Source organism: Mercenaria mercenaria, chromosome 15 (genome assembly GCF_021730395.1).
Source record: "Mercenaria mercenaria strain notata chromosome 15, MADL_Memer_1, whole genome shotgun sequence".
In the NCBI taxonomy this organism is placed as follows: domain Eukaryota; kingdom Metazoa; phylum Mollusca; class Bivalvia; order Venerida; family Veneridae; genus Mercenaria; species Mercenaria mercenaria.
Window position 1 is genome coordinate 49,878,900 of NC_069375.1, and position 21,312 is coordinate 49,900,211.

At 34.1% G+C, this 21,312-nt stretch overlaps 1 protein-coding gene across 1 annotated transcript in view; it reads right to left on the reverse strand.

The window, feature by feature from the left end:
- Positions 1–1,452: 1,452 nt before the first annotated feature.
- Positions 1,453–21,312, reverse strand: part of LOC123554266 (uncharacterized) — a 44,409-nt gene continuing 24,549 nt past the window's right edge. The window contains exon 4 of the mRNA XM_045344283.2: positions 1,453–10,269. Within this exon, the coding sequence (XP_045200218.2) occupies positions 6,830–10,269 (3,440 nt within the window). The 3' untranslated portion in view covers positions 1,453–6,829. The remainder of the gene's footprint in view (positions 10,270–21,312) is intronic.

Consider the following 21,312-nt stretch of genomic DNA (forward strand, 5'->3'; position numbering starts at 1 on the left):
GTTATAAGAGTTAGTAAGTTACCACTGATCTATAGCTGAAATGAAATGTTTAATTTTGGACGTAAAAAGTCACACGGTCTTGATGGAGATTTTGATGTGATTTGCTGAGCCAGAATCGAACTTGAACTTGAGTCTAATATATTGGGTTATTTTCCGTTAAAGTTTGTTTTGGTACTCTGCAGGCATCAATAATAAAGATATGCTGACGTTCGATGCACAGCTTTTTTGAAAATGTTTTCATTTTTACGGTCATATAAGAGTTATGGCCCCTTGACGTAATAATAATTATGTTTATGGCTTCTATGTTTATAAACTTAAATGTGTAATCCGAGTATCTACAGATGAAATTATAAACGGCGAAATGGTGCTTAGACTGATAGTTTCTATTTTGGTGTCCATCAATCAATTTCCAGTGGAGTTGCGGTCCTTGGAATACTTTTCTTTCACTGTAGATAGAGCTATTGAAAAGATTAGGGTCAAGTTTGGATCTGCACAACTAACATTTTGTCAAGTTAGGTCTCATAAATTATCATTAGTATATTGATTTTTTTAATATCTTATGAACAGGATATATTGTTGGTTTAGTCGATATACGTTTATTACTGCACTTAGACATATAGTTTGGCAAAAAATTTTACACTGATTTTACGGTTGAAGAGTTTTCCATTTAAGGTTATTATGAACATGATTAAATAGAGAGCAGACTATAAAGACTGAATGATGGTTAAGACTAGAATTAAACCAGTATTCAGAACTAGGTATTCAAAGGGGATCAAGGTGAGCATCTGTCTAGTGGTTAAGGTGTCGGCCGCGCAACCCTTAGGTTTTAGGTTCGAGCTCCACTGCGGTCGCAGCAATAACTTTTCATATGATACCAGTACGGATTCGAGATAGATTCATTTAAGCTTCAAGCTTTCATCACAATCGAGCTAAAATGAATCAGTTTAACATACAAGTTTTCCCGAAGATTATTCACTATATGGTGCTAAGGGGAAAAATAAGCACCCGGAACTATATATTGTATTCGACCATATATTTGAAAGTGAATTAACTCACAATGTTTCATTAAAATTGACAATAAACTGTTTCTTACATTGGCAAAATGTCTTTGAAGTTTTTTTTTGTTTTTTTTTAAATATTTTTCCATGACGAAAACTTGCTGAAAGTCCCTCTAGCACTTGCAAAACAAAAAAGCAGACTATCATATCCTTTTCATTCGCTGTCAATCAACATTGACCAAATATTTGGTTCTAATATGTGCATCTAACCTAGTATGGCACATTCTTAAATTAATGTCATTAAAAGCAATACAAAAAGGTAAAAGGTAATGATATAGTTAAACCCGTGGATATCTTGTACTGAGTAACCATTCTATACAATTTGGTGAATCAACACATTGACTTCCCAGGCGAATATGGAATGGATAGAAAATAAGCCAATACTTTGAAAGAAGTGACATATTTATTCATTTATCATGATAAAATCATGTTTTACAATAAAATAATAGAACAATTAAAAAATAAAAAGGGTAAACTGAAATAGTAAACAATATTCAATACCTTAACGAATGAACATTTTTCATTTTTATTTGTTTAACGGCATACCAGTAAATTAAATCAACATCTTACAATATCTGTGATATAGACATTGTCATCCTAGACATACCTTGAGCAATGCTTCAATCTAACGCAAACAACACTATTTATTATTTCTGTAAGAAGAAATTTGACAAGGAACAAAGCAAAATTAATATATGATTGACATATTTCAAAGTGGAGCATTTAAATATAAAACAGTGGGTTTAGTATGACAAAAAGTCAGTAGCCTTACTCGTGTCGAGGTAAATTCATAGCTCGATATATTCCATCGCATAATACTGTTAATTGCTTGAAATTACTTCGCACTGTTCGCGAATATTGGCGAAATTAAAACCGCCAGGAATGCTAAACCAATGAAGGGTCTGAAACTAACGTCAAGACGAGGTAAATCAAACAATAAAAGATGACGACACTTCGACACATAGGCCTACATACTTCGAACAAGCGAAGGACAACATAATAAACATGATCAAATTCATATTACCACTACAAAGAGTATAAGCAAATGATTCATTTAAGGTATGATTTCAAAAATAAATATTCATAAAATCATTTTAAGAATTTAAAAGGCAAAATACTTATGCAGTTATTTCATTTATCTGAAAAAACAACCTCCAAAAATTTCCGCATGCTTATTATCAGTCCCCTGATATTGACAATAAATGTGATGTGCCCTTAAACTAGACTTCAAAATTTCGACCGTATGACCTATTTAAATAGAAGCTTCTGGGCTATTTTTATTGATAACTAGGGAAAAAAAAACAAATACAGGAACTAACATGTAATCTGCATAATCTGCAGAAATACCCAACATAAAGTTTGATCTGATACTGGCTTGTGAGTACACAGAAACTTCTCATTTGGAAATGTTCAATTTGAACACTTAACCCAACAGAATTTGATAGAAACGAGAGTTGTCATTATTTAGAACTCTTTTATAAAGATTTATTTGTCATAGCGATCAATGTTTTAAACAATAAATTTACTTTGTGAGAGTCTATCAGCGATTATTTAAAGAGGATATTTGAAAGTTCATCATTTATGTCAGGTTGTTACGGAAAAATTTAATATCTAAATGACGAATATGGTAAAACACAATAAACATAAAACTAAAATATAACATGTGACTAGTTCTACAAAAGAAGACATATATCATTCATTACATTAAAGGTGGGGATTTAATGCCAAACAGGAGCAGTGAGTAACAAATTCCCAACCAAATCTTAACAAATTCATGATTGAATATATAATATATTATGCGTTTACCAGGTTTGGGAGGGTGGGTTATTCGCCGCAAACAAAGGAATAATTTTTCAACGCAGATTTAGATGTTGAATATAACTAATCTGAATGCCGTACCGTTCCGGATTACTATTTCTTGAAATAAAACCATTATTTTACAATGAATTTACATTTATGCATGCTCCCTGGTATACTCACTTTATGAGCTCTGTTTGATGGTATTAAACAAAACTAAGACCTAAGTTTGATTCAAATATGTCATTTAATATCTAAATGACGAATATGGTAAAACACAATAAACATAAAACTAAAATATAACATGTGACTAGTTCTACAAAAGAAGACATATATCATTTATTGCATATATGATCAAAGGTGGGGTTTTAACTTTAAAAATGCCATGTATTGCAAATAGATTGATATAAGGTTAGGGCATATCATCTTTTTGATTGCCCACATCCTTCAACTTCAACGATCAAAATAGTCAACTCCGGGGGCACACGAGGCACGAGAAATCGAGGGTGATCAAATTTCAGAATCTTCATTAATTTTTTTTTCTTTCTTCAGCCTTTTCTCTTTCTTTATTGAACTAGACATCGATTTTTTTGTATTTTTTTGTATCATCATTCTCTGTATAACAAATTTCTCGTTACATATCTGCACACTTGCAGAATAGCAAACGATATCAAGAGAAAAGCATATTCTCTCCCTTGAGGTGTGTAAGGTTGGCCGCAAAATGTTTAATTCTACAGCTGGTTCTTAACTTAATCGTATTTTATGCATATAATTTTCATTTCTACATATATACATAACATACAAAACAAGTGAATGAAGTATTGCCATGCAATACAAAGTCCCCTACTGGAAGGCACCATATTTTCTCTACTGCAGTATAACATAATTAACTGATATCTGTATATATACAATATGTTATAACAAAACACTTAGCTTGAATTAAAATTTGAATATATAAAAACCTATAGTTGTTTTCATATAGCATTTTTTGGCCGATTATCAAAAAGGTATCTATAAGTTATTTATAGTAAAAAACAAAAAACAATTCTATACAAGACCAGGTAGAGATAGGTCAAAATACACATAAAAATTGGATGTAACATGCATGTTGTACAACAGAAAACTGGTCTCAAATTTTCCCTACGGCCTGTAATAAATAAGTTACAATATAAGCTTTTTGTAGTAAAACAAAGGGACATAATTCCCTAAAAAAAAGCCTCATGGTGGTGAACATTTGTGCCAAGTTACATCAAAATCCCTCCATGCATAAAGAAGAAATGCTCCGGACAAAGTCATTCTTGAATTTGGCATTTGACCTCTAAGTGTGACCTTGACCTTACACATAGGGACCTGGTTCTTGCGCATAACAATCCGTCTCATGGTAATGAACTTTTATGCAAAGTTAAATCAAAATCCCTCCATGCATGAAGAAGAAGTGTTCAGACAAATTCATTCTTGTATCTGACCTTTGGTCTCTATGTGTGACCTTGACCTTCGACCTAGGGACCAGGTTCTTGCGCACGACACTCCGTCTTATAGTGGTGAACATTTGTGCCAATTAATATTCCAATCCTTTTTGCATGACAAAGTTATACACCGGACAGGAAAAATGTCCCACTGACCTTTGATCTCCAAGTTTTACCTTGACCTTTGAGCTAGGGTTCTGGGTGTTGCGCATGACAAGTCGTCTAATCATGGGGAACATTTATGCCAAGTAATATTAAAATCCCTTGATGGATGACAGAGTTCTGGACCGGACAGGAAAAAAACCCTATTGACATTTGACCTCCAATTGTGACCTAGACCTTTGAGCTAGGGGTCCGGGTTTTGCACAAGACACGTCATCTCATCATAGGGAACATTTGTGCCAAGTAATATTAAAATACCTTCATGAATGGTAGAGTTATGGACCGGACACGAAACAGACCCTGTTCATGCCATGTTAACATTTGACTGCCAAGTGTGATCTTGACCTTTAAGCTAGGGATCTGAAGGTTGTGTACGACACATCTTCTTATTATGAGGTACATTTGTGCCAAGTAATATTAAAATCCCTTCATGGATGGCAGAGTTATGGACCGGGCAGGAAAAAGGCCCTGTTGACCTTTGACCTCCAACTGTGACCTTGACCATTAAGCTAGGGGTCTGGGTTTTGCGCATGAAACGTCGTCTCATCATGGGAAATATTTGTGCCAAGTAATATTAAAATACCTTTATGGATGACAGAGTCATGGACCGGACACGAAATTGCGTACGGACGGAAGGACAGACGTTCCTACATATGGATACTTATGTGGCTTCTATTTTGTTCTCTCTATTGTTCTTTTAGCCACGTAAGAGAAAAATAGCCACATAAAAGCCTTACGGAATGAATGACATCAAAGAAAAAGTACAGTTACCTATTGTTCCTATAGCCACCTAAGTATGTAAATGTGAGCTCGGAAAGACGGACGGAATGATGGAATGACGGACGGACGGAAAAGCGCGTTTTCAACCAGTAGGTGACTAATAAATAATCATGTATTGAAATGAAAAGAATAGCAAATGGGTTTGATTTAAAGTTATGCCAACATTATAAACAGTACTTCCCACTTCGTCAGCATTACGTAGATTAAACCGATGACGGAATATATCTTTAAGTGAAAGATAGATAAAAAGAAACAGAAAGGAAAAAATTGATTGAGTAATAAATGAAAGGGAAAAAAACAGCTGGTACTACTTGCCACACAGTGACAAGTACAAGGTTGCACACATTTTGTGACCTTTTATTTTTTGGATTACCTCATTTATTGTAACTGTCAGGGTTCAATGAATTTATTATGTTTTATACACTCAAATAATCATTAGATAGTGTGCCCAATTTTCATTGGGATATATTAATAATTTACAGTTAACAACAAAAACATGCTAACTATCAATGCCATATTTAGTTATATACCCGGTATGCAAAATGATTGAGTGTTTCTAAAGTTGTTTATGCTATTTGGTATTAATCAATATATACAATTCTACGTTGAAAACAATTGTACTTTTTAAATTAGTGAGAAAATTAAAACAAAAGCACATGTATTGTACTTATCATAGAAGGAAAGCAATAACATGTAACAACAGTATTGTAAATTTTCTAATTGACACCCTTAAGTTTTATTTTCATGTCTTTTATTTCAGTGAACAACTCGTCCAGGACATGTTGTAGATCTATACCAACAAATTACAAACACAAAAATAACCTGTAATACTAGTTTGTGATCATTCTAAAACAGCTACTAAAACTTTAAGGTTGCTCTGCACATTTGGATCAGAATTTTTTCTACCACGTAGAATTTAATTAAACTCTAATTTTTCAAAACTTCAGAATATACTGAGAAAATTCGGCAAATAAAAAGATAGGGTCGTGTGCTTGAGTTTTTGCTAGACATATTTCAAAAGTGTGTACCTTACACAAATTTTCATAATGTGACTCTACGGTAAAAGCACAATTTTGATAATATTTTCGCCAATAGAAATGTTTCCAAAATGTATAATGAAATTTCTCACATTTATAAATCAACAATATGGTGTATAATATAGTGGAATAAATGTATAGGTCTTTAACTCTAGAAATATGGTAACGTTGCCGTTTTAACTAATTTGCAAGTAATTTATAAAATGTTTTCTATCTATCTATCTATCTATCTATTATATTAAGATGCGCTTAAAGAAATATTTTTATGTTTTTGCCAGTTCTCTTTGGATTTTATCATAATTATCGATTTGGGGTCAATATACATATTAGTGTGCTTAATATCTTTCAAGAGGGAAAAACTCGTCTTTTGGACCAATTGTCGAAATTAATTTTAGTCACAGTCGTAGCTCATCAAATAATATCATTTATCTGTTATGAAATATTATACAGGGCAGTGTGACCTATTCTCAAGAGTCTTACCTTTTGAAAACTTACACAGCTCAATTGACGCAAAAGATCTTTAAATCATTCATGTTATGTCATGTGCTTTGACTTTCAATCGGATAGTAGTACGGATTGGTGTTTCAAATTCAAAGTCAGTGTCATGAAAACCATCATTATCTATACAACGTACCTTTATGGTGTCTATATATTCAATATGCTCAATCTGTTTTAATTCAGTTACTATTGGCTCCGGTCTAATTTCAATATCTTCCAACTTTATACGAAGTCCTTCAATCTTTGGTATCCGTCGTAAAATTTGGAGGATTCCGTCTTTTAATGATTGGTCATAGCTGGTATTATTAGTTTGAGAATTAATACCATCGTGCTCAATATCTGTCACATAATCTAATCCAGCTAACGACAACTGTCGGAGACATGGAGACTGGGCCAGAAGATCTGTAAGCTTTGTGTAGGACAGATCCACATAATGAAGTTTCAGTTCTTTTAGATTAGGACATTTGTCTACATGTGCAAACATTTCTTTCCCTCCTTCAATAGTGCATATTTCTGCTGCAAATATGCTACAGTGCAAATCCGTAGGACATCCACACTCATCGTCAACTTTACAGCATACACCATTCATCCTGACATTCGTAAGATTTGGCGAAGTAGTGAGAAGACATGTTACCTCTGAGTGTGTAAGATCTGTAACCTCAATATGCAATTCTTGCAGCTGTTCAAATGTTCGTATATGGTCAAATATTCCACTCCCTGCCAGTATTGTACATACCTGCACGTTGGAACTTCTCTTCTCTTTGGCCAGAGGAAGTGCATGTAGAAGACAGCTGTTTCTATGACAATCTGTAACGATGTTAAGGTTTTCCGTATGACTAGTACACAGGCATCCACACTCGTATATTGGATTGCACTTTACTTCTGATAATCTAACATTGTGAAGATCTGGTGAATCAGCAAGGAGGTTTGTTATCTCCAAGTGGGTAAGTGTAATGCCTGCAATATTCAATTCACTTAGCCTAGGGTAGCTATGTATATGTTTGAATATATCGCATCCCAGTTGAGTCAAACAGTTCATCATATTCGACACAACATGCTTGGGTGCGTCTTTACGTTCAGACGGTCTACATCCACACATTTTGTCAAGTGTACAATTTATGTCTTTAAGTATAACCTTTCTGAGACAGGGCGAGTCTGTTAAAAGATGCATTATGTTTGTGTGTGAAAGCTGAATTGATATTAATGTTATGTCTTGTAACCTATGATACTTTTGTATATGGGAAAGCATTCCTCCTCCATACGTGATGGATAAAGCGACTACATGCGAAACCACAGATATTATAGAACTATTCCTGTTTTCGGTAGCAAGACATCTACAAATACGGGACATCGAAAATCTGTTTGCAGTTCTTTGATCATTAGTACGGCATCCACAATTTTTATCTTCGATGCATTCTACTTGTTTTATTTCAGCTTTCTTCAGACACAACGATTCACACAGAATATATGACATCTGTGTATGTGTAAGCGTAAGATGGCCAAGACACACTTGTTGTAAGCTCGGGAATCGCGGCAAGTGTACAAATATGTCCGATGACCCAAAAACGGTGAAATCTTTTACTGATGAAACATTAATTGTGGTGTATGCTGGCATGCTATTTTTATCTACAATTTCTAAATCACACAGTTGTACTGATGTAAGATGACGAGAGCGTGTGAGGAGATGTGTTATCTGTGTGTGACTTACAGAAATATCTTCAAGTTCAATCTCTCTTAGTTCTTCTGAGCATATACATGCCAGAAGCTGTAAATATTTCGTCTCAGAGCTACTGAGATACAGATAATTCATCCTGATCGAGAGAGTTGTGACATTACAATTCAGACTTTCTTTGCTAATGCTTAATATAACGTTTGAAAGTTTCCTCCGAATGTCATCAGATTCGGCATCACTGTTATCAAGGGCATTGTCAATTAAACTAATGTGATCAAATAAATCTGCAATGATGTTTGGACATATTCCCCCAAGGAATTGGAATACATTTGAGAATTCAAATATTTTCTCAGGGTTGTTGCTTATTTCCTTTATCTTACGCATAAATTCGTGTGGATTTTGTGAAATATACATAGCTGCGTAGAATTCTTGAAATGATTTATGAAGAAAAGCTACCGTTCTCTCACGGTATAACAGAGATTTTCCAATGACCGGCCTTTGAGAAAGAATTCCCAGTTTTGAACATAATTCTAACTCCAGGCCATACCGTTTCAAATCTAGATCACGGAATATCAGCTTAGATTTTTCCTTTCCAGAAAACAGAGAATCAAACGACAAGTTTGCCAGTGGGAGCAAGACATCCGCAAAACGGTTAATATTATTTAAATCTGATTTATGGAAAAACTTAGACAGAAGTTTTGTATTTGAGTAAATTTGATCTAATTTCCGTTTACAAGTTTTGTCTTCTTCGTTTTTTCTCAGACCATATTCAATCAACAGATGTATTACTGCCCCGTATATATGACATACCGAGGTTTTGAGTTGTCCACATTCTAACCAAAGACACAAGAGTAACTTATGTATAAGAGGTGTAGCAGAAAGACTGCACAAACCTTTTACCTCTATTTCATTTTTGAATCTTTTTAAGGCGTGATCTACTTTTTCTTTTTTGCATAATTGAATTAGGAACAATCTAACAAGTTCGTCAGAATTGTTCTTCTTCATTTCAACAATATTGATTTCTTTCTGTCTGTGTGTCCTTACATATGAAATAGACAACAATTTCCATGGGCGAGTTGTTACTAAAATATGGCATTTGTTTGAATGGTGCGTCTTGGGAAACCCCTTAATTTCACACGGATCGTATTTTGTGCTAACCGGTGCAGACCATTCATCTAGTCCATCAAGAATTATAAGACATTTCATCTGTGATGAGCCTAGAATAGAATTTACTGTACTTTTGTCAATCCTAAGTTGATTTGCTATCATATCTTCTATCATTACCTCATCTGAGGTATGCCTCAAAGATACAAAAAATAAATAGTCAAAGAGCTTAAGCGTTTCTGCATTTTCTCTCTCAAGTGATTCTTCACTGTTTGCCCCTTTCTGTTCTACATTAGTTGCATCAGTTTTTCTTTTATTCTTTGTGGCCAAAGTAGAGTCTTTCTGAACATGTTGTCTGTCAGTATGTGTTTTACACCAGAGCGAAATAAGCTTTTTGCAGAATGTTGTTTTCCCAACACCTGGATCGGCAATGACAAAAACAGTATATAAAACTTGACCGTCATCAAAAAGCATATCTCGAAAACTTTTTACCTCTTTGCGTTTGTTCTTTTTCGCCTGAAGAGATGAACATTTGTCTTGTAAAATGTCTTCATAATTTTCTAATGTTGACAATTCTTCCATTTCTAGAGGAACAAACAAATCATCTACATGTATTTCGAGGCCAGGCTTTAGAGGTGATAATTCAATCTTTACGTAGTAGTCTTGATATAGTTCAATAATTTCATTTTTAACTCCTGAAACAACAAAAAATATTTAAGTGGACTTGCAGGATACAAAAACAAATACTTATTTATCTAACCGATGGTTTAACAAATATCTGGCAAACACTTTCAACTGGTTCACCGCCATGTCAAACATCTATACTAAAAAAAAAATTTGTTTATAAAAGTTTTGATTTGCTGCAATCAGCAATTGCTACAAAACTATTTCATACAGCAGAGTACTGTTTCTGTACAAATGACTCCTGAGATATGCTCAACGTAACATTAATTTAGCTGTTTTTTATGGCAGATCAAGTAGACGTTTATACTTCACTAAAATCTAATTATAATATTCTTCTGAAACATTTTGTAACCTTTTACTACATTATTTCGTAGTTTGAATACATATTAAAAAGCAGCTATCCCTCGTATATGAAAAAACAACTCTTGTTTGGAATGTGTTGATATTATGTACGCAACCATTATGGTGCTATTTGAAAGCTTCCAGACTGAAAGAATTCTTCTTTATATATTAGAGATTTTGCTATTGTTATATGCGAGTTTGTTAAATAAAGAGTTGCAATGTGATACATTCTCCAGAATGACCCAAAAGACTACTGCTCATGCTCTGAGAAAAACAAATAACCGTTCATAATGTATATTTCAAACAAAACGGTACGTAAGATCAGGAAATAAATGACAACATGCAAAACAACTTGATTTCATTACATTGATGTCTTTTCTAATAAACAAAGTCACAGAAAGCATGAGCATTTCAGTTACAGTTCTATAACTCGTATCTGAATTACAACTGTCATAGCCATTTTCGTGATTTTGTGCACAATTACATCAATATTCGGGCTTCTATACTTTAAGGGAGCGCTCTATCACAAAGTATTTTATTGTCAGTTATACACTGAGTCTGAGAATTAATTATTCTTTAAAAGCGAAAGAATGTTATGACAGAGGGCTTCTTTTAAGGCAGTCCATCCATAACAAGCATTATTAATAATCCTTAAAAACTCTATTTGTATTGAAAGCATATATTTTCAAAATGGGATTAATTTTCACCGAGTGAATATTCCAAATAGGATCTATCCATCACCCAGAACCATAGTTTCAAAAATCACCAAATCAAGACTATACACGATATAATGACACTTTCTTTTTTGATATTAATCATTTACAGACAAAAGCAATGTTAACAGATACCTTATTAAGTAATCTGATGAAAATAAGTATAAGTCAAAATTGTTCTTTCTTGATATAAATAAGACACACAAGCCTGTTATTGTTTATAATGGCCGTGTTTCTAAACTGAAATTTGTCGTCGAAATGAAAATAATATCTAACAGAAATACTATGATCACAACCATAAGTTTTTGAACGTTTCTAATAAGAATTATACTAGAAAACGTGTAAAGGCTATATGCAACGCATTCATGTAAAACAATCAAAAGTTAGTCTACCGTGTAGATTTTCAAAGAATCTTTTTTTCAAATAAGCAAGTAATAGATTTTTCAACCCTGGGCGATATTTATCATGTTTATATTCATTTTTTGTTTGTAAAACATAAATATTGTACAAAAAATACTGTTGAAAAGGTACAAAAACAGAAAATGGTTCTTGTAGGGAATCGAACAAACGACCTGAAATCATGAAAAACTTCTATTCCGAAGCCTTTCAAAACCACTCAGTGACGGTAGCGTGTGATGTATAGAGGTCTAATTATACTTATATACACAAGCGTTAAGTTAGCAGTAGAGTTGTAACAGCAGTAGAAGCATGGAACGTTATAGCAGGAACAGAAGTATCACCGTGACTGTTATAATTGTTGGAAGTTATAGCCGTGTTACTGTTGTAACGTTACAGCAGTTACAGCAGTATTACTGCTGTTACTGTTAGATGATTATAGCAGTAGCAACAGTAGGTGGGATTGTACAAGATACATTATGAAATCAGTTTTAGCAATTAATTCATTATGTGCCGACGAAAAACGTTCGGATGTTAAAAAATAAAATTTTTGTCATTTTTTCATGTGTCAGAAAATAGGCTCGAACCCTCGTTACTGCTGTAATTCATAACTTTTAAGAGGGCTTGGAGATGCATTGGACCATGTCGATATAGCAGTTATTCAATGGTAAAACAAACAAATATGAATATATCCTAGCGGCCTTGTGAAAAGAATATGATACTGTGTCTAAAACCGTTTTCATTTTCAATTCAGTTGTGTAAGGGTAGTAAACTAAAAGGTATCTCTGCTTGTAATTACTTGCCTTAGGCAAGAGTTGTCATTTTAGCGAACACAACTTTAAAATATTATTAAAACTTCAGTTATTAATATTCATTAATTTCACATTTGTCAAATCCCTTTTTATACTTGAATGGCTTAATGCTTAAAATTTTAATTTTGATCATTTTTCATGTGACAGAAAAAAAGGCTCGAATCCTTATTACCGCTGTAATTCACAAAGTTCAGGATGGCTTGAGGATACACTGAACCATATCCATTTATTGCTGGTAGGCTTGTCCGGTGAAAAGTACAAATAACATTGGCGATAGCTTTACAGTATGCCGGCGGCATACGTCGAAAGAAGGTTCAATTACGAAAATTGAACATGTTGATGATGTTCGGCGCTCAGTTACTGTTATATTCTGCATAGAACCGGTTGACTCTAGCGAAAATGTGCTCCATTTAAGCCATCGGCGGAGAAAGTACGCTATAAACAGGGTTTCAGAAATCCCATGTCCGGAGCCCGGGGGCTACCAGAAAATTCTGTCGGGCTACTAAATTTTTTAAGAGCGTGCCCGGCGGGCTACCTTTAAACACCGTATCAAGTATCCCGGAAATCAATAATTTAGTCTTCAAATATAATTTTGATAGTTGTCTATAATCCCCTCGTTTATCAAGGCTTAAATTATCTTAACACCTACTGTCACAATCGGCAAACAATTAACCATTTAATCGTACCTGCAGGCAAATGTTTACAAAAACATGTACAAGATTGATTTTAGACTGATCCAATAACATCAAAGCCGCTGTATTGTTAGGTATTGTTTAAAACAATATGCAAACCAGTCTTAAAATTACGTCATTTTAGTGCCACCTGCCAAAGTGTACTTTCGGTTTCGCTGACCTCAATATTTATCGAGCGATCAGAAAGAACAGATATTTGATATTGAGGCAGTTTAGTGCTTACACTGATTGTTTATGCTTTTCAATTTAAATACTCGCATAACATGCAAAACAACCGACCATGATTTTGCAAAATATCAAAAAGTATACAGAATTTTGGACAAACAAAAATTCGGATAAGAGAATACACAGTGTCAAGAAACTGAGGGACCTTATATACGCGGTTCTAGTCTGTTTATTAAACTAGGCAGATATTTAGAATCAGACTGGATCAACTTTAAATAATTTTGAGATAAATTACAATTCATACAGCTCTAATTAAGTTAGTAAGTTCTTAAGGAAACTTGACATGAACAACCAAGATGGCGTCGGTCACATTATTTACCCCTATAGACAATATGCTGCTACAGAGGTCGAAAGATGCATTTTAATCATTTAACACACACATAAACAATTGTAAAATGCATTTAATTTATAAATTATAAAATCAAATGTTCTGAAACTCACCATGAAAACTAGTCAATTTTTGTGCGCATTTTGCGGAAAAGTTATGTATCCAAACTGAAAATAATTTATATCCTCATATGTTTGAATATGTCCTTCAGGTGTTCCACCTATGAACAAAAGAACTTATCCTCTGAGTTTTATACTATTTGCTCTGGAATTTCATCAGTAAATTATAAATTTCAATATTTTGCTGCAAATAAATTCAGTAACAAGGGGCTATGCAATTCCAAAAATATGTTTATTGTAAAACTCACCCAGTCCTTCCTGGAAAATGAACCAAAATTTAGCTGATTTTGGGTATATTACTTTATTTTTTATGACTCTTCATGTTCAGATGAAGAAATTTTATCTAAACTGGCTCTGTATTTTTTTGGGAGGCAACCGAAAATCAAGAAAATGTACTTTATCAATTACATTAAACATATATTAATTTAGTATGGCCTAAGATCCACGCTTTCCATGAGATTTCCATGCAAGTCAGTAAAGTTTTGACATGGAGGGTTATTCAAACAGTAGCAAACACATTTGAACTAGGACACAGATTGAAAAGATTGTAAACGTTTTATAAAATTTAAGTACAAACAATGTAGAATTACTAAGAAAGGAACACATCACTCAAAACTCTTAATATATGAGGATGTACAGTCTCAGAAATAAGAACAAAGTGAACTTACATGTACTTTAAAAAATTTTAACGACCCTCATACTGCAAGCAGGTTTCAACTTTTTAGGGTGTAAAATATAGAAATTTGTAATTTACTGATTAAATTCCAGAACAAATAGCATAAAACTCAGAGGATAAGTTCTTTTGTTCATAGGTAGAGCATCTGAAGGACACATTCAAACATATGAGGATATAAATTCTTTTCAGTTTGGATACATAACTTTTCCGCAAAATACGCACAACAATTGACTAGATTTCATGGTGAGTTTCAGAACATTTGATTTTATATTTTTATAAATTAAATGCATTTTTACAAGTGTTTATGTGTGTGTTAAATGATTAAAATGCATCTTTAGACCTCAGTAGCAGCATATCGTCTATAAGATTAATAATGTGACCAACCCTAATTTCGTGACACCACCTTGGTTTTCCCTGTCAAGTTACCTTAAGGAATTTGCAAGTTTATAAAAATTGATTTGCATTCCTTTTTTTATTGCCAAGTTGCAATAACTATCAGAGTAGTCCTGATAATATTTCTCAGTTTAAAAACATGATTCGGTTTTATCTTTTAAAATGAGAAAAAAGGAGTAATGATAATTGCTATTTAAGAGAACAAAATTTATAACAATGTGCGTATGGCTAAAATTATGAAACCTCTAGTAATTTAATCTTTCCATCCACTGTAGTATAGAAGCACATAGTAAATAAACCGAAATGGCCATTGCCAAATAAAGTATAATGTTCGGGCTACCAGATTAAAATTTTATAATAAAACATGAAGTTATTTTAAGAAAGAAATCCATTATGCGCTAATGAAAAACGTTAAACCATGTTGAAAGACGTAATTTTGGTGATTTTTTCAAGTGATAACTTTGTAACTGCTAATATATTGCTGGTATATATGTCCAAAACACTGCATATTACATTGCCGACGGGTTTTCAGCATGTCGACGGCATATGTCTGAAGAAGGCCTCATGATGAAATTGGATCTTGTTTTGGTGCTTAGATACTACAAAACGATGGACTCAAGTGAAGGTCATCTTAGGTCGTCGTTAAAGACTTTATGAGATACAATATGAAATCAGGTTTAGCAATTTATGCATTATGTACCGGCGAAGAACGGTGAAATCTGTTAAATCGTAATTTTAACTATTTTTCAGGTGTCCGAAAATGGGCTCGAATCTTTATTACTGCTATAATTCACAGCGGTCAGGAAGGTTTGAGGATGCATTGATCCATGTGGATATATTGCCGGTACGCATACATATTACTTTGTCGATGAATTTTCAAGATGCCGACGGCATACGTCTAAAGAAAGCCTCATCACGAAAATTGAACATGTTTTGGAGCTTAGAAACTGCTGTATTCTTCATTGCAACGACAGACTTGAGCCAAGATTTGGCCACCTTAAGTCATCGTCGAGTAATGTATGAGATACACTTTGAAATCGCATAATGGCGGATACAAATAGTCCTCAGTTTTTTCGCTATTTTCCTTATTTTCTATGCAATTTTTTTAGACAGATCTATGCTTGACATGTAGGTAGCATTTTCATAACGAAATAACAACATGACAGAAGTTTTCATGGAAACTTAGATCAAACACCACCACTACAATTTGGCGTCTCATTTTTCAGCTGATTTTGCGGTCTGTGTGTTTGACTGAAAACAGTTTTCTTGCATCAAACATGACCCCCACTTTTCTTTTGATTTTTATTCAGCACTGACAATATTCTTCAAGAAAATGTAAGTTACAGACTTTTAAAATGGGTCTTGATGTGTTCTGCGGCCATTGGAAATATGTCAGTTTTATATAGAATAAATAAGAACAGCTATTTAGTGTGTTGTAACCTTTAAGCAATCAATACAATGTAGAAGGAAGTTTAGTTAACAGTACAATAATTTATTTTCAGGATATGTCAATTTGAAAATTGCAATAAACATGTAATATTTATATTTGTACTTTCGTCGAATTGTTGAGCCACCGCTGAGAACAAAATGTTTTGTTTGAGAAACAATTTAACATATCCACCGAATTTCGTATGAAATATATGACCAAGAACTCAACTGAATAATGATTTTTAAATGAGTGTAAAGTTTTAAGAAAGTACCCTTGAATTGTTGTATAAAGCATATATGGCATATCCTTTGTATTATTTAACGACTTGAATATATATCTGCCTTGTAAAATTTGAAGAATACTTAAAACAGTATTCGGTTTTCTTATGAGAAGCATGAAACATGAAAGGTCGATTTCAGAGTAGATAGTTTAAACTTACAACTATAAACAAGTAAATGAAGTATTGCAATGCAATACAAAGCCCCCTACCGGATGATAACTATAATTACCTCAACTGCAGTATAACCTAATGCTATGATATCTGTCAATGATTGTATAAACAATATTGTTCTATATATACACATGTTTGGATTAAAATTTGCATCTATAACAATCTACAGTGGTTGATTGTTTATAACTGCTATAAATAAAACAAGAGCTGTCACTATTAGTGACAAATGTCCCAAGCATTTATGCCAAGTAATTTTAAAATCCCTTCATCGATGGCAGAGTTATGGACCAGACAAGAAACAGACCATGTTAACCTTTAACCTCTAAGTGTGACCTTGACCTTAGAGCTAGGGGTCTGGATCTTGCAGATGACACATCGTCTCATTATGGGGAACATTTATGCCAAGTAATTTCAAAATCCCTAAATGAATGGCAGAGTTATGAATCAGACACGAAACAGACCATGTTAACCTTTGACTTCTAAGTCTGACCTTGACATTGGACCTAGGGGTCTAGGTCTTGCGCAAGAGACATAGTCTTATTATGGTAAACATTTATGCCAAGTTATTTCAAAATCCCTTGATTGATAGCAGAGTTATGGACCGGACACGAAACAGACTCTGTTAACATTTGGCCTCTAAGTGTTACCTTGGTCTTGGAGCTAGGGTCAGGGTCATTCGCAAGACACGTCGTCCCATTATGGTGAACATTTATGCAAAATTATTTCCAAATCCCTTTATGGATGACAGAGTTACAGCCCGGACAAGAATTTACACGGACGCACGGACGGACGGAAGGACAGTGTGATTTTAATATGCCCACCTTTGGGGCATAACAAGTATTTCCATAACATCTCGTTTTATATTTGAGGGAAGGTAAGAGAAAAATATATAATAAAATATTTCGTCATACGTAATTCTGAAGAAAATACAACAACATTTTAATTGCTTCCATGTGACACATAAGCTTGTAATGTTGAACATTTCTACAAAGTTATTTAAATATCCGCGCATGGATGAAAAATCTGCACACAGGAAATTAAAAGTGACCTAAAATATTTACAGACTGGACAGGAAAAGATCAATGTTGACTTTGGACCTCCAAGTGTTACATTGACCTTTGAGCTAGGGATCTGGATGACACATCATCTCATTATGGGGAACATTCATGCCAAGTAACAGTAAAATCTTTCGATGGACGACAGAGTTATGGACTGGACAAAAAAAACAACACCTACTGAAGTTTAACCTCCAAGTGTGACCTTTACCTTTGAGGTAGAGGTCTGGATTTGCGTATGACACGTTGTCTGTTTATGGGAAATATTTATGCAGAGAAATAATGTATTCCCTCCTTGACAGATTATGAACCGAACAGGAAAAAACCCAGTGATTTTTGACCTCCGAATGTGACCTTAATCTATCAGCTAGGGATCTGGGTTTAAACTCATCACATTGTCTTATTATGACAAACATTTGTGAATTAAATTGATAGAATTAAAGCCCCATAATGGATGGTAAAGTTATTGACCGGAAAGGAAAATGAACCTATTGACGTTTGACATCCAAGTGTTCCCTTGAAATTTAAGCTAGGGGTCTTGATTTGCGCATGACACGTTGTCTGTTTATGGGGAATATTTCTGCAAGTAGTATTGTAATCCCTCAATGGATAGCAGAGTTCTGGACCGGACAGGAGACAGGAAACAAACTATGATAATGCCATGCTTACCTTTGACCTCCAAATGTGACCCTGACCTTTATGCTGGGAGTCTAAACTTTTTCTAGGCAAATTTAAGCTACTTGATAGGTTGCTTGAGTACAGACCGGACAGGAAAAAAGTCATGTTGACTTTTAACATCAAAGTGTGACCTTGACATTTGAGCTAGGGGTCCAGGTATAGCGCAGGACATGTTGTCTTATTATAGAGAACATTTATGCAAAGTAAAATTAATACCCCTTAATGCATGACAGAGTTATGGACAGGACACAAAATTGCAGACGGACAGACGGACGGAATGAAGGACGAACGGAAAAGCGCAAGTATATCAAATGTTTTGGTCATTATACATTTATTTCAAATTCTGATATGTCATACCACAAGCTACATCGACAGAAAATAATACAGAAACTCCTGCTCCCTAGGTATTTTTATAACAATAAACATGTATATACATTTTGAATATATAAGTAATGTCCGATTATGCATGTGTTGTGCATGAAATAAAATATTTTGGTATAAATGTTGTTTTTTTATAATTTTCTTCTGTTTAACCAATTACGAAGTAGTGTTGTAGATATTATATGGTAATATACATGCCTTTTTGTATGTTTTATCACTTGAAATAATATATACATTTACATGCAGCGAGATTATGGAGAGCTAAGGCATGCTTTTTCGTGTTATCTGCAGACGGATTTGTTGGTGCCAAACCCCGTTCGGATTTAAATACTTTGTCGCTTTAGCTCATTTTAGCCCATTTCAGTTTTAGGCTAACAATGCATTAACGGTGTTCTCGGTTAATATTAATAACTTTTAATAAAGGCGTTCTCATTCAATACATCTTTTGGAAAAAACATGTTTGAGTAAAAGATTATCAAATCGTATCACTCAGTCATACTGAATACAATACACGTATGAAATTCAAGCATTTAACCTGAAAATCAATCTTGTTTGAATTTATTTTTCATCGCGTATTAACGACAAATGGCCGGAAATAGTAAATCCGATCCATTGCATAACTTTCCGACTTCCAGTTCCAACAAAATAATATGATAAAGAATTTTTGTTGTAAAGCAGGACTGAATTATAAACAATTATGCTTATTTCATAATATGTGGTTTGTAATTCTATTCAACTGAAATTGATTAATTGGAACAGTGTGCGTGGTGTATTGTTGACAAGTTTTAAGGCATGAAAACACTAAATAGTCAGCACGCTTCTTAAATGTCTGTGCTTAACATATTTCGAAGAAAGGGTCAGAGTAAAACAAGAGAACCAAATGGTCCTAGGTCGCTCACCTGAGAACAGCTAGAACAAGGTACCAAGATGACCCATATTTGAACCTGATCTAGATTCCATCAAAACAATCGGCAGGATCAAATTTCATGAATCTCCAGTCTAAAGTGCAGCCCCTAACGCTTACACAAGGTATTTCTTTGATTTGACCGGGTGACCTAGTTTTAGATCCAAGATGACCCATATTTGAACCAGACATACACTTCGCCTAGACTAACATCCTGATAAAATTTAATGAATATACAGTCTAAAATACAGCCCCTAATGCATACGCAAGGTATTTCTTTGATTTGACCGGGCGACCTAGTTTTAGATCCAAGATGACCCATATTTGAACCTGACATACATTTCGCCTAGACAAACATCCTGATAAAATTTAATGAATAGCCAATCTAAAATACAGCCCCTAATGCATACGCAAGGTATTTCTTTGATTTGATCGGGTGACCTTGTTTTTGATCCAATATAACCCATATTTGAACCTGTCCTAGATTGCATCAAAGAAACATTTTGATAAAATTTAATGAATATCCTGCTTAAAAAACGACCCCCTTTGCATAGGCAAGTTATTTCTTTGATTTGACTAGGTGACCTAGTTTTTCATGAACATCCTGTCTAAAATGTAACCCCTATTGCATTCAAAAATTTTCCTTTGATATTACTGGGTGACATAGTTCTTGACCCCAGATGACGCCTATTTGAACTCGACCCAGATTTCATCAAGACAAACAAGTTGCAACATGTCCAGAACATTGCAGCTCGCGTAACCACTAAGACGCCCCATCGCAATCATATAACACCGGTTCTGAAGGAGCTTCACTGGTTGCCAGTGAAATACAGGGTGCAGTACAAGGTTCTGACCCACACCTTTAAGGCTTTACACAATCAGTCCCCTGTCTATATTAGGGATATGCTAGAAGTGTATAAACCGGTCAAGACCCTAAGATCACAAGACACGCTGTCACTGGTTATGCCAAAATCTAAAACCATGATGTATGGCAATCGCAGCTTTTCGTGCACTGCTCCAAAGCTTTGGAACTCCCTTCCTGTCAAGATCAGGGAAGCTGACACGCTAGCTGCTTTCAAAAGCCTGCTCAAAACCCACTTCTTTGTACAATATTTTGTTAACTGACCGATACATTTATGTTTTTATCTTGTTTTTAAATTATACTTGTTTTCATTCATGATTTTTGTTAATGTGGAATGCATTATCTTTGTATACGTATTTATTTGTATTTTTGCAATTTATTCTGTAAAGCACTTTTGAACGTGTACAAGTGCATGAAAAGAGTGCTATATAAATGTGGTATAATATATAATATTCTGATCAAATTTCATGAAGATCCAGTGAAAAATGCAACCCCTATTGCATAAACAAGGTTATTCTTTGATTTGACCAGGTGACCTAGTTTTTGACCCAACTTGACCCCTTTTTGAACTTGACCTAGATTTCATCAAAGCAAACAT